The 12,479-nt window shown below is 39.8% G+C and overlaps 3 protein-coding genes across 3 annotated transcripts in view; 1 reads left to right on the top strand and 2 right to left on the bottom strand.

Annotated features, from left to right (window-relative positions):
- LOC134744616 (spondin-1-like) overlaps positions 1 to 12,479 on the bottom strand; it is a 313,657-nt gene that overhangs the window by 229,680 nt on the left and 71,498 nt on the right. The gene's annotated exons all lie outside the window — the stretch shown is intronic.
- On the top strand, positions 1,176 to 11,666 carry LOC134745020 (uncharacterized). The gene is made up of 4 exons (XM_063678989.1): positions 1,176 to 1,329; positions 1,439 to 1,613; positions 9,309 to 9,476; positions 11,016 to 11,666. Exons 1-4 carry the CDS (start codon positions 1,259 to 1,261, stop codon positions 11,454 to 11,456), a joined length of 855 nt encoding a protein of 284 aa, XP_063535059.1. The 5' UTR covers positions 1,176 to 1,258; the 3' UTR covers positions 11,457 to 11,666.
- On the bottom strand, positions 3,563 to 7,697 carry LOC134744894 (uncharacterized protein K02A2.6-like). The gene is made up of 3 exons (XM_063678841.1): positions 5,218 to 7,697; positions 4,733 to 4,905; positions 3,563 to 4,300 (listed from the first exon to the last, which is right to left on the bottom strand). Exons 1-3 carry the CDS (start codon positions 7,685 to 7,687, stop codon positions 3,563 to 3,565), a joined length of 3,381 nt encoding a protein of 1,126 aa, XP_063534911.1. The 5' UTR covers positions 7,688 to 7,697.

Consider the following 12,479-nt stretch of genomic DNA (forward strand, 5'->3'; position numbering starts at 1 on the left):
TACGCAACGCGACTGTGGAGCAAACTGTGGAGTCGATTTCGCTGATTAGCGAACTAGACTCCACACTTGCGTTCGCGTCTTGGCGCACGAGTGTGGAGGGGCTATACGATCAGACAGGCTTTGGACAGGACCAAGGACGCGGTCCGGTACGTCCGTCTGTTACGTTTAATAATACTCTGCGTATAAAGAGACCCCCCAAACACGCGTTCGCAGCTTTCGCGCGATTCACGCACGAGTTTGGAAGGCGCTTAATACATGAATCTAGTATAACTGGATCAGGCATGAGGGGGGGGTGACCGAAAGTGATAGTCTTATGTATCTTTTAGTAGGAGTAGCAGAGAAAGCGCTATTATTGTTTGTCCTTGTTATATTCTCACTTTTTTTTATTCCCCACCGTAAATTTAGTATCCTGGTTTATGGTGGGCAAGATGGTGGGCAACAAATAAACTCGCCCAATCATTTTATCGCATTGCGTATGTTCTGTCCCTCACGGGCGCACGCGTAAAGCACATCTATAGGATCCTACCATCTATGGTAAGCACCATTTGTTACTGAACGCTAAGCGCTCTCCACACTTGCGTGAATCGCGACGCGAAGCCCCGAACGCGAGTGTGGAGTCTATAGTTTGTCAAAGGACTGTCTCGTTTCAAACATAGACAGAGAGAATCATACTATCTTTGTCTTACACTAGTACTAGCACCCAAAAGAAAAGGATGAGTATAGTTTTTATTTTACTGACAATTTGGTTTGACCAACTATAGTTCGCTAATCAGCGAAATTGACTCCACACTCGCGTTCGCGGCTTCGCGCCGCGTAGTCTGGAGCGACTCAAAATGTCAATGTCATTGTGACAACCGAGTTGGTTTTCTATATGGATGGTATAGAAAGGATGCCAATCTCTTATGGCAGAATTGTTGCAAAAGTGACCGCTTTCAGCTTTAAATAATAGTTCCTAATCTCTCCGGTGGCGCTAGTTAGGCTCTGGGACGTGAGTATAACATGTAAGGCAACAAATAACCCGACCAAATTACGTAGGTTGTTTTTGGTAGTATTTCGGTGTATGGTGGCGCCGCCTAATTACTGTTTTTTGATGGACACTTTTCATACATAGAGATTTGGCTCCTTTATATAGTCTCCATGGTTTTCTGCTTACTACATATTATTAATCTGTGGTTTTCTGCTCCTGCTGCTTCTGGTTAAGTTTGTTAATAAAGTTTGAATTAAATTTACGTTTGTTATTATTTAAATTGTAGCCATAATGAGCAAGTGTGCTGTGATTGGATGTAAATCAGAACACAATCCATTTAATAGCGGTGTAACGTTTCATCGGTAATCCTATTCTAAATTACTTACCTATTTGTTTCTTCTATGATCTATATCTTGATTAATCATAAAAAATAATAAAGCATGATTACGACATCATTAATAATTATTGCAGTGTTACAAGAAACAAGAAATATTTGCCGTTATGGGAGAGGGTCGTAAAAATAAAATCGAAATCAGTACATGCCAAGATATGCAGCCTGCATTTCAAGGAGCTGGATTTTGTTGAAGGCAGAGGGTGCCGTGTCCTTAAACCGGGTGCTGTGCCGTCTATAAATATTGTTGAAAAGGTATTTTATTCCTCCACATTATATCAAAAAATATATCTCTTCAGTAGTAAGAGGCTGATAGCCTGCAGAATAAAATCTACCAAATTTCATATTTGGGTCATTTTTTATTTTGTTATTTTTATATCTTTCTCATATTTCGATAAAATTTGGTGGATAGAATTCTGTACAATATAAGCGCAATTTCATTGTATGTCCAACAAAATCTTCCACTGAGTTTCATAAAATGTATGGAATGTTTGTAACTCAAAGAGAATTTTTATAATTTGTTTTTGTCTAACATTTGGATTTCATGTTTATTCCGACCAGAATAAAGAGCTTTTCAAACCTAACAATTTTTAACAAAATCTGAAAAGAAAATTACAAAGAAATAAAAAAATTGTCCATTTAACACCTTGACTGTGGCGCCAGGTAGATCCTGCAAGTATTCATAATTGTGGTGTTAACTGCAGTGACGGTTTTCATTGGTTTTCTATAGCTTTAAATTAACCAGCCAAGAAAAAACATAGTTTTTTAAATTTTAATTTTATAATGCCATACAAAATCAAATAAAATGTCAATTTTAAGATTACTTATTATTAAGTCTAACCTCGAAATCCTTCCAAAGATATGAAATTTGGTATGTATGTTAATTAAAGGTCTCTTTTTCATATCCACACTATTTGACATTTGGAGACCTCGAGGAATCGCAGCCATCTTGGAAAATGTGTACCATCCTGGAGAAAATTGCGTTTTACTCTAAATATATGTTCTCTATGAAAATATGGTGTAAGGCAACATTAAAGTGAATCTGGGTTTAATGTGAATACTGTGTATGGCAAAACAAAAGCTTATTAAATTCCACACTAAAAAGCCACTACACCACAATGTCCCAAAAACAAAGCCTTTTTCTAGAAATAGGGCTCAGAAGCTTACAAGCTTCCACACAATTTTTTTTCGTGGTTGAGTAGATAATGTTTTTGTGTTCCAAAAATTGGTAAAAAATTATACAAGTATTTTTTCTGACCCGTCTTAAAATAAAATTTTAGTAGGAGATGATAAGTATAACCTTTTGACTTCTAGGCCATATTTCTAGAAGAAAGCTCCGTTTTAGGGACATGGTGTTCTATACCTTTTTTTGTGTAGAACTTAATAAGCTTTTGTTTCGCCATACACAGTATTCACATTAAACCCAGATATTCCGAGAAAAACCAAAAAAGACACTTTTCAAGATGGCGTTTGATCCCCATGGTCCCCGAAGCTCCAATTTTATGACACGCAAACAGGGATCCCTGAAATTGTAGGTGTCAAATTTCATTACTGTCACTATTGTTTAAACCCCATTTAAGACCTAAAATCTGTTTTTGCAGTCACATTTTAAGTCCTAAATATTTTTCCTTTATTTATTTTAGTAAACTTGATAGCACTCGTGTACCACTTATGGATCTACTGATGTCTATTTAATTGAAATCCACTCAATAGTTTTGGCGCTAGAAGTAAAAATATGATTTTATATTCGGCATCCTCTCGAGGCGGCTGTATTGATTTTTCTTTAATAAAACAAGTGTAAAAAGGTTGCGAAGGGCAAGAAGAATCTACCGATAGTCATTTAAAGAAATCCGTCCAGTATGTTAGCTACAGTGTACTGATTATCAGTATTTAAACCCATAACCCTACTTTCTGTTTAAGTCGCAGTCGAGTATAATGTTAATATTGGGGTATAACGTGTATTCATATTCCTACAAGTTTCCTATTTGAGAAATAGGGGTGAAGGGGTGTCCGACTAAGGGTTGCAGGAATAACACACGTCCGTTCGTTGCAATATTTAATCGAGACAAAGGAATCTATATCTACCTACTTTATGTGTTACCTATATTTTTGGCTAAGTACCCACATACATCACACCTCCCCACTTAATCATGAAGTAATATTAATTTATACATTATTACTACAGTACTTTAAACTAATTATAACTAATCTATCTCTAGTCTAAGTCTACGACTTGGCAACGGCCTCAGCGTCATCGGCGATCGCGCTGGTGGACGAGGATGTGGGGAAGGATTAGCTGTAACGTCTACATCTGACGTTTTATTAGGTACTACCTCCCCCCTTACTGTCTCTGTCTCTACCTCACCCCGATCCACCGAACCACCAGGTTGTACCTCGTCTCTCTCTAATTGTTCAGCCTGCTCATCCCCGTCGGCCCCCCGGTCCGTAGGACACGGAATGCTCGACAAAGCTGATGATCTGCGCCTGATTTGGTCTACATGTCTAACTAGAAGTCTCCCGTCTCCGCTATCCAGGGTATACCGACGTGAACCCTCCTTGCCTACAACAGTACCTTTGATCCATTTATCGGCACCAGTATAATTACGCGCCCAAACGGTATCTCCCGTTACCAAGTTTCGCTCCGCGGTCGCGCTCTGAGCGGCCTGCACCTGGTGGCGCTGCGCGTCACGGACCCGGTCTTCCAGCCCACGATCACTACGTAATAAGTCTAACCTCGAGTTTAAATTCCGCTTTTGTAGAAGCATCGCTGGGGTTTCTCCTGTGGTACTATGAACGCTATTCCTATATGCTAGCAAGTAAGTTTGTAAGGCGACGTCTACATCTAGCCCGTCCCTAAACGATTTCTTTATCGCCCGTTTACACAACTTTACTGCTTGTTCTGCAGCTCCATTGGACGCCGGGTGGTACACGGGTGAAAATGCCTGTTCAATGCCGTTTTGCGTTAAGAATTGTTTGAACTCTGCGCTTGTAAAAGGCGGTCCTTGATCTGAAACTACGACTGACGGTAGCCCAAAGCGAGCGAAAGTCGCCCTAAGTTCCCTAATTACGGCGGACGAGTTTGTACGTGACATCTCAAACACCTCAATCCATTTAGAGGTCGAATCAATTAGAATTAAATAGGTCCTACTTTTATATTGCAAAAAATCTACGTGAATCCTAGTCCAGGGCTTCGTAGCATACTTCCATGGACTGGGCGTAGCCCGTGGCGGTGCGACCGCCTCCGCTGCACACGTCTCGCAACCTCTACACAACGCCTCCACCTCCGCGTCTATGTTAGGCCACCATACATAACTTCGCGCCAGTGATTTCATTTTAACAATACCCATATGACTAATATGCAGCTGTTTAAGTACCTTTTCACGCAGCGAAGTAGGTATAGTCATACGATATCCCCACATCAAGCACCCGCGGTCAACATACAACTCGTGTCGCCTTATAAAGTAAGGCTCTATCTCTTCGTCGGGACAGCTAGCCGGCCATCCTGATTGCGCGTACGCGATTACCCTACTCACTAACCTATCCTTGGCTGTCGAAACACGTACATCATTATTAGTTACCGGTAGAAAGTTTTCCACAAAATTCACGTAAGTGACTTCCTCCTCTCTACCCGCTGCACCCTCTTTTACCTGAGGTAACCGCGATAGTGCGTCCGCACAATTTTTTTTCGATGCGACATATTCAATTTGATAGTCGTACCCCGATAAAAGAACCGCCCATCGTTGTATGCGCGAAGCTGCCATTACCGGAATTCCGACCTTATCTCCAAAAATGTACGTGAGAGGCTTGTGATCAGTTCGTAATATAAATTTGCGACCGTATAGATACTGGTGAAACTTACGAATTCCGTAGACAATTGCTAGTGCCTCCCGGTCTATTTGTGCGTACGCACGCTCCGCCGCTGTGAGCGTGCGCGAGGCATATGCCACGGGTCGCTCACCGTGCTCCGTGACGTGCGATATCACCGAGGCAACCCCCACTCCAGATGCATCGCAAGTCAAAATCAGGGGCAATTCTTCTGAATAATGCGTTAGCACTTGACTCGACCCGAGCGCCCTCTTGATTTGTTTAAAAGCCGCCTGACATTCCCTATCCCACACGAACTTAACTCCACTTTTTAATAAATTATACAAGGGTGCCATTATACTACTGACATTACCGACGAACTTCGCGTAATACATTACCATTCCTATAAAGGCCCTCAATTCGGATACATTACGTGGCGCCGGCGCGGCCTCGATGGCCTTTACTTTTTCTGGGCAAGTATGTATACCATCTTCACTAATAACGTGCCCTAGATAATTAATCGATTTAGCAAAGAAAGCGCATTTCTCTTTTTTTACGCGCAACCCATAGGCTTGCAACCGCTCGAAAACCTTAACTAAATTGTCAATGTGCGATTCTGTGTTGCTGCCCGTGATAATCACGTCGTCAAGGAATACGCCTACGTGTGGTAAGTCCGCAAACATTTGTTCCAACCGTCTCTGAAATATACCCGGGCTCGAGGACAATCCATACACAAGACGATTATATCGAAATAAGCCCTTATGAGTATTAATCACGGTGTATTTTCGAGAATCGTCTAGCTCAAATTGCGCGTAGGCCTGCGATAAATCGATCTTACTAAATCGCTTTCCGCCATACAGGCGTGCTAACAAATCGTCTACCCTAGGTAACGGATATCGATCGACTTCTAGCATTCTATTTAAAGTTAGTTTGTAATCAGCGCAAATTCTTACATTACCGTCCTTCTTTACTACCGGGACAATGGGTGTAGCCCAGTCCGAGCGGTCAACGGGGGTGAGCACACCGTCGCGCACCAGTTGCTCCAGCGCGCGCTCCACCGGCGTGCGCAGCGCGTACGCCAGGGGCCGCGCGCGCAGGAACACCGGCCGCGCCCCTTCCCGCAGGTGGATGCTCACGCGACCGCCGGTGAACCGCCCCAAACCATCCGCGAACACGTCACAAAATCTGGAACTAAAATCCGCCAGGTTAAACTCATTTTCATCTACCTCGGTTCTATTAACATTGCAAGGCCTGCATGGCGTAGGTATGGGTATATTTAATTCCGCCAGCCATTGTCTGCCTATCAACATGGATTTACCATTTTCAATTACATACATCTCCAAATATTCCTGCTTATCTTTATATTTTACAAGTGGTTTTACTACACCCACCGGCTTTACAAGTTCTCCCGTGAAATAACGTAATCTAACATTACTACTATAAAGTATTAACTGCGAAAACAATTGTTCGTAAACTTTTTTGCTGACGCATGAAATCGCACTGCCTGTATCACATTCCATGTCGAGGTCAATACCCTGCACATTCATTTTCATAAAAATGGGTTTGTAATCCGCTGCCTTTAAGTTATTAACATGTATAATAATTACCTCGTCACTCATGTCACTGTCCTCACTATATGTTTCCCGCTGACTGGTTATATTGGTAACTTCCACGCTGTGAGTATCTGCCATTAATGGACACACCCGCTGCAAGTGTCCCTGCTTGTTGCACACCTTGCATACATAGCGGGCGAACCGACAGGTTTCTGTGCCGTGCGTCCCGCCGCAAGCCTTACAGTGTGCATCACGTCCTTTTCCCGCCGACGGCGCCGTCGCCACCTGCCAACCGCTGGCGCGGGCCCCACGCCCAGCGCTGGCGCCTCGCTCTGCGCCCCGCGGCCGCCATGCTCCACGCGTCGCCTCGCCCTTAATACGACGTGACGAACTCGCCGCTATCGCTTGACAAGACGCCAACGCACTTGTCCCGTCGCTAGCAGGCTTCTGTGACCCCTCGACCATAGCGGCGTCCTTCTCAGCCGCTTCCATACTGACTGCCAGATTAAAAGCTTTAGTGAAATCTAGGTTATCCTCTGCAAAAAGCCTTTGTCGAATGGTCTCGCTGTGAATTCCGCATACAAACTGATCCCTTAAACTGTCTTGGAGCCCCGTCCCAAAGTCACACGTTTTAGACATTCTTCTCAAAACTGCCACGTAATTAGACATCGACTCACTATCTCCCTGTTTTCTATGCCTAAATTTATAACGTTCTGCCAGTACACTGGGTTTTGGTTGCAAATGCTTTTCTAAAATAGCAGTTAAGTCGGCGAATGTTTTTGAAGTAGGTTTATCCGGCGTGCATAAGTTGACTAGGAGTTCATAACACTCGGCGCCAATCACGGTCACTAACGTAGCCACTTGCAACTCGGCTTTAATGTTGTTACACAAGAAATACTGTTCAAGTCGTTCTACATACAACCGCCAATTGTCCGACGCGACTTTAAACTCGCCTATTTTGCCTATTGACATTGTTTTTTTTTTTTTTTTTTTTTTTTTTACCACACGCACAGAACACGCACTAAACGGTCCAAACTGCTCGTCGCCACTGAGAAATAGGGGTGAAGGGGTGTCCGACTAAGGGTTGCAGGAATAACACACGTCCGTTCGTTGCAATATTTAATCGAGACAAAGGAATCTATATCTACCTACTTTATGTGTTACCTATATTTTTGGCTAAGTACCCACATACATCACACTATTAAGAGAATATCCCCTGAAAATATAAGCGCTAAATCTGGATTCAGCTATTATTTTCTATAATAAGATGTACTTTTTCCGCAAAGATATCTAGGACTTTTTTGTGTAGAATTTAATAAGCTTTAATGTTGCCTTACACCATATTTTCACAGAGAACGTATATTTAGAGTAAAACGTAAATTTCTCCAGGATGGTACACATTTTCCAAGATGGCTGCGATTCCTCAAGGTCCCCAAATGTCAAATAGTGTGGACATGAAAAAGAGACCTGTAATTAACATACATACCGAACCCAAGTTTTTCAAGCTTCAAGATTTTTATTTATTTTAGTTTAAATTTAATGTTATAAATCCGATTTCTTTTTTTGTAACCAATTAATTATTTGCCATAGTAATTTTCTTCTAGTTTTGCCAACCTTTGTTAATTATCTGTAATCCGCATTTTTAAAACTTTCTCAAAATTCAAATAGCCTCATTTGACGGGCGTTATAAGTATTCGGTTTAGATTTCTTTCATCTATTGATTCAGCCATCATCGTCCATACCACTCACATTTCATTAATCCATTTTTCCTTCACAGCTAAATTTTCAGCCGAGTTCCTGTTTATACCTATTCCTTTTCCCTTTATGCGGAAGACAGACATCCACAACCATCCGTTTAATTATTCTGTTGAAAAAGTGTTTTTATAAATTTTAATGAAAATTGTCGTTATTTTATACACCGTGTTAATTGTGACCCTAATTACCGAACCGAAATATTTCTTGTATAAGTGCTAAATTACACGTGTAACGCAGAAGAAGTTGTTTTACTGCAAATTGGCAATTTTTCTCATATCTTTGGAAGGATTTCGAGGTTAGACTTAATCCGATTGTGCTATTAGAAGTATTGAAAGTTAGACTGTTGTAGTTTTATTAGAGAGGGTGGCATTTGTTTAAAAACCCTATAAATGAATAAAGAAAAAAAAACTGTTCAGTGTGTTATATGGATTACAAATGGCGCTGCAATAAATAAAATAAACATGTTATTTGATATGCAAAATCCAAAGAAACATAAACCACAAACTAAAGACTTGTTTTGTATACCTGACAATTGGAACCGTTTATCCTCCTAAGGCCCAGCCATACAAATGAAAAACCCAAAATATGCCACTGAAATTTAAACCTATGGTGCACGGAATAGGGTTGGTTTTTATTTGTTTGAAAATTTAGCAAAACAAAAGAAATGCAACTTTGTTCCAACTGAATATGGTTTAAATTTAATCCAACTGAAGAAGTACTTGTAGGTAGGACCTTGGGCCTTAGGAGGATAAGGACTGTAATGTCTGCAATTAAGCGTTTTTTTAAAAATAATATGTGATTTCTTAATCTCATTAATCTTCATTATAATTAATTTCAGGACAGTTCAACAGATGATGATGATGACAATGAAAAGTTGTCCTTGCTGAAGAGGGCACTTTCAACACACCAGGGAGAATATTCTACCACTGGAGGTGTGGAGAACACAACTCAGTCAGATTCTGATGAATATGACCACAATCCCATTTTACCTCAGAACTTCCAAATGGTAGGTATTTCTGCGACAACAGTAATAATAGCTAAGTAGATCTAATGTTATATACAGGGACCGGACAACCCTTTCCGCGTCCCTTAAACACGGCTAACACATTGAAAGACTTTCCCTTTTGATCTGCAAGCCCATTCATACCCCTACCTTTGACTAACCCTTATCGAAAAGCTAACCAAAAATAAGGCTAGCCCTTAATAAGGGTTACCCTTATCTTTAAGCGTTTTTTATAAAGGTTTCCCTTTGCGTGAAAGAGACAGGATTAGTATATATCTACGCTAGTGTATGAAAAGGAAAGAAAATACGTGCCTAGTCAATGAACGCCACCGTCGCCGCCGACGATCGCTCGAATTCGAAGTAATGTGTGCTTTATGAACGAGGTAGATGACTTAAATTAGCACGCTTATATGCTAAAAGGGAAGCCCTTTATAAGGCTAACCCTTATAAGCAATATGCAAGGTGTTGGCATAGAGTAACTTATACTAGAGCGGTACTGTCATAGTAAATTTTGTAACCCCAGTAAATTCACTGCCATCTGTCGACACACTTTAAAACTAAAAATGAAGATTTATAAAAATACGATAAAATGTATTTAAATATGGATAAATGATTTTTTTTATTTGCATTAATTATTTTTATGATTTTGACCCATGTTCTTTTACTGATATGCGTTAAAATTGTTAAATAACAAACGAAACCGTCAACGCCATCTATACGACAGTTGGCCAAAGCTAGTAGCGCCCTCTGAACGAGAATCAAATTTTCTTGATTTTCGAGGCATGTTTTTTCCTTAGACTGTATCTATCTATTACGGAATTTACGGAGTTATATCTATCTTTGGTGTTGGTGAGCGGATGATAAGGGTTTTGTAAGGGTATTTGGGCTACCGATTACACAAATGTGTGTACACAAATATAAGGGTTTTTAAAAGCAAAATGAAGGGTTTCGTCTGGCAAAGGGTATGGTGAGTTAAGCCTTATGCAATACCCTTATAAACCCGGATAAGGGATAGCGGGCCGGTCCCTGGTTATATAATAGGTAATCCTAAGCATGCTTATTTATTTATAAGCAGAGAGAATGTCAGTGATATGATTAAAGTTTGCATAATTTCTGACACCCACATTAAAAGGTTAACTTGCAATGATTGCTAATAATTTGATTAGATTAAATCTTTTAAACCAGTTTTCAATGCCAAATTGAGTTGGAAGCAAATTGGGTTGGTTATGTATTTAATTTTGATGACAATGCAATGTTATGGTATCATCAAGCTGGCCTAACATAACATGGCCAAGCTTTGTAATAAAAAAAATAATCCTCATAATGACTGTGTAAAGTGTACCCAAAGTGTGTCTGGAAATTATCACTCTTCTAGCGATAAGACTGCATGTTGTCTACCTTAGTTTACTTTATATGCTTCGTTTGTATATACTGTTTCAATTGTTATTAGTGAGCAAAAAATAATATTTGTATTTTATTGTATTCTGACGTTGGAAATGTATTGAAAATTAAATTTATTTAAAAGATTACTACTAATTACAGGTGGTACCATGCACATGTTGCAATTCAGTCCAGTCTTCAAACTCGCTCATCCGAAAAGAAACTAGCAATATGGGAGTACAAACGAAAATGAAAACAAGTAAGGAAGTATCACTACAAGCAAAAGTGAAACTCCTGGAGTTGAGACTCAGAAGGCGAGATGCAAAAATCAGCTACATGCAAACAGTTTTAAACATGATCAAGAAACATACTAAAGGTACAGACGTGGAGTACAAGTTATGTTGTGAACTGCAGAATATTTCCGAGTTTTCAGAGACAATTGAGAGTAATCAAAAGGATAAAAGAAAAAGTAATAGAAGTAAAATTATAAATGGTACAGTTGAAAGTCCTGTTAGCGAAGTATCAAGTGGCGATGAAGATACTTGTACGTTTTTTGAAGTGGTACATAGTCCTAATTTAAAGGCCTACAATGGATTTAGTTGAAATCGACTAAGTTACAATCCTTAGATTCTTTAGCAACATTTTTAGGTCCGTGTCACTAATTAATTTGGTAATTTTCATTCGGGATGTGGTAAAGATGTGACAAAAGGCTAAGTGTCTTTTAGGCCAAATTTGGAATGGATGTACTTTTCTTATTTTTTGATGTATCTGTTTAACTATTTTTGAACATTATATAGAGGATATTCACAGTCACTTGGTATGTATTTTGGAATAATCCATTAAGTGGTTTTCATTCTAGAGATGAAAGTTTTTGATGTTTTTGTATGTACATGTACATTTGTTTTTACCTACGGTGCGTATTTATCGGTCATTGGCGTCCAAAAGGTTAAGCATTTTAGCTTGGTCCGACTTTTAATAAAACAATGTTATATCTCCAATCTCAATACTTTATTTACACTTTTTTAATGCTGTTTGTCTTATAGATAGATGTAGAATTTACCTCCAATATCTGGGATTTAGGCTGCCTTTCCACTAAGGGCGGAGATAGTGGAGGTGAGAGGTGACGTGCGTGAATCAACCACCAGCAGTTGTAACTTGTAAGCCACATTTTTTCTCCGCTCCGCTGGATAACAACATTTAAAACTATTGCTATTGCATGGTGGATTCCCGCAGTATCCTCTCATCTCCGCTCATCTTTCTTATATTCTAGAACGCAGGCATAAAATACGCCCATGAGAATTATATCTCTAAGTAAGTGAGAACTTATGCCAAAGTAGGTTTTTTTATTCCTCATCTTGATTGTTTTTCATACTGGCAAAGGGTTTTGCAAGGTTTAAATCCACATTGTTCTTTAATCTTGTAGGTATCCAAAGATTTTATGAAGACAGTACCTATAAAGCAGAGGTAAATCTTGCAAGCCAAGTTGGATCATTTTACACAGGCCATATTTTTTAGAACCATTTATAGGTACCTATTCTGGAAGTGTAGGATTCATCAATGATTCAAAAGTAAGCCATGATTGTGGACATGACAAGGAGCTTCAGAACTGCTGAAATTGTTTTACTG

This window comes from Cydia strobilella, chromosome 10, assembly GCF_947568885.1.
Source record: "Cydia strobilella chromosome 10, ilCydStro3.1, whole genome shotgun sequence".
Classification (NCBI taxonomy): Eukaryota; Metazoa; Arthropoda; class Insecta; order Lepidoptera; family Tortricidae; genus Cydia; species Cydia strobilella.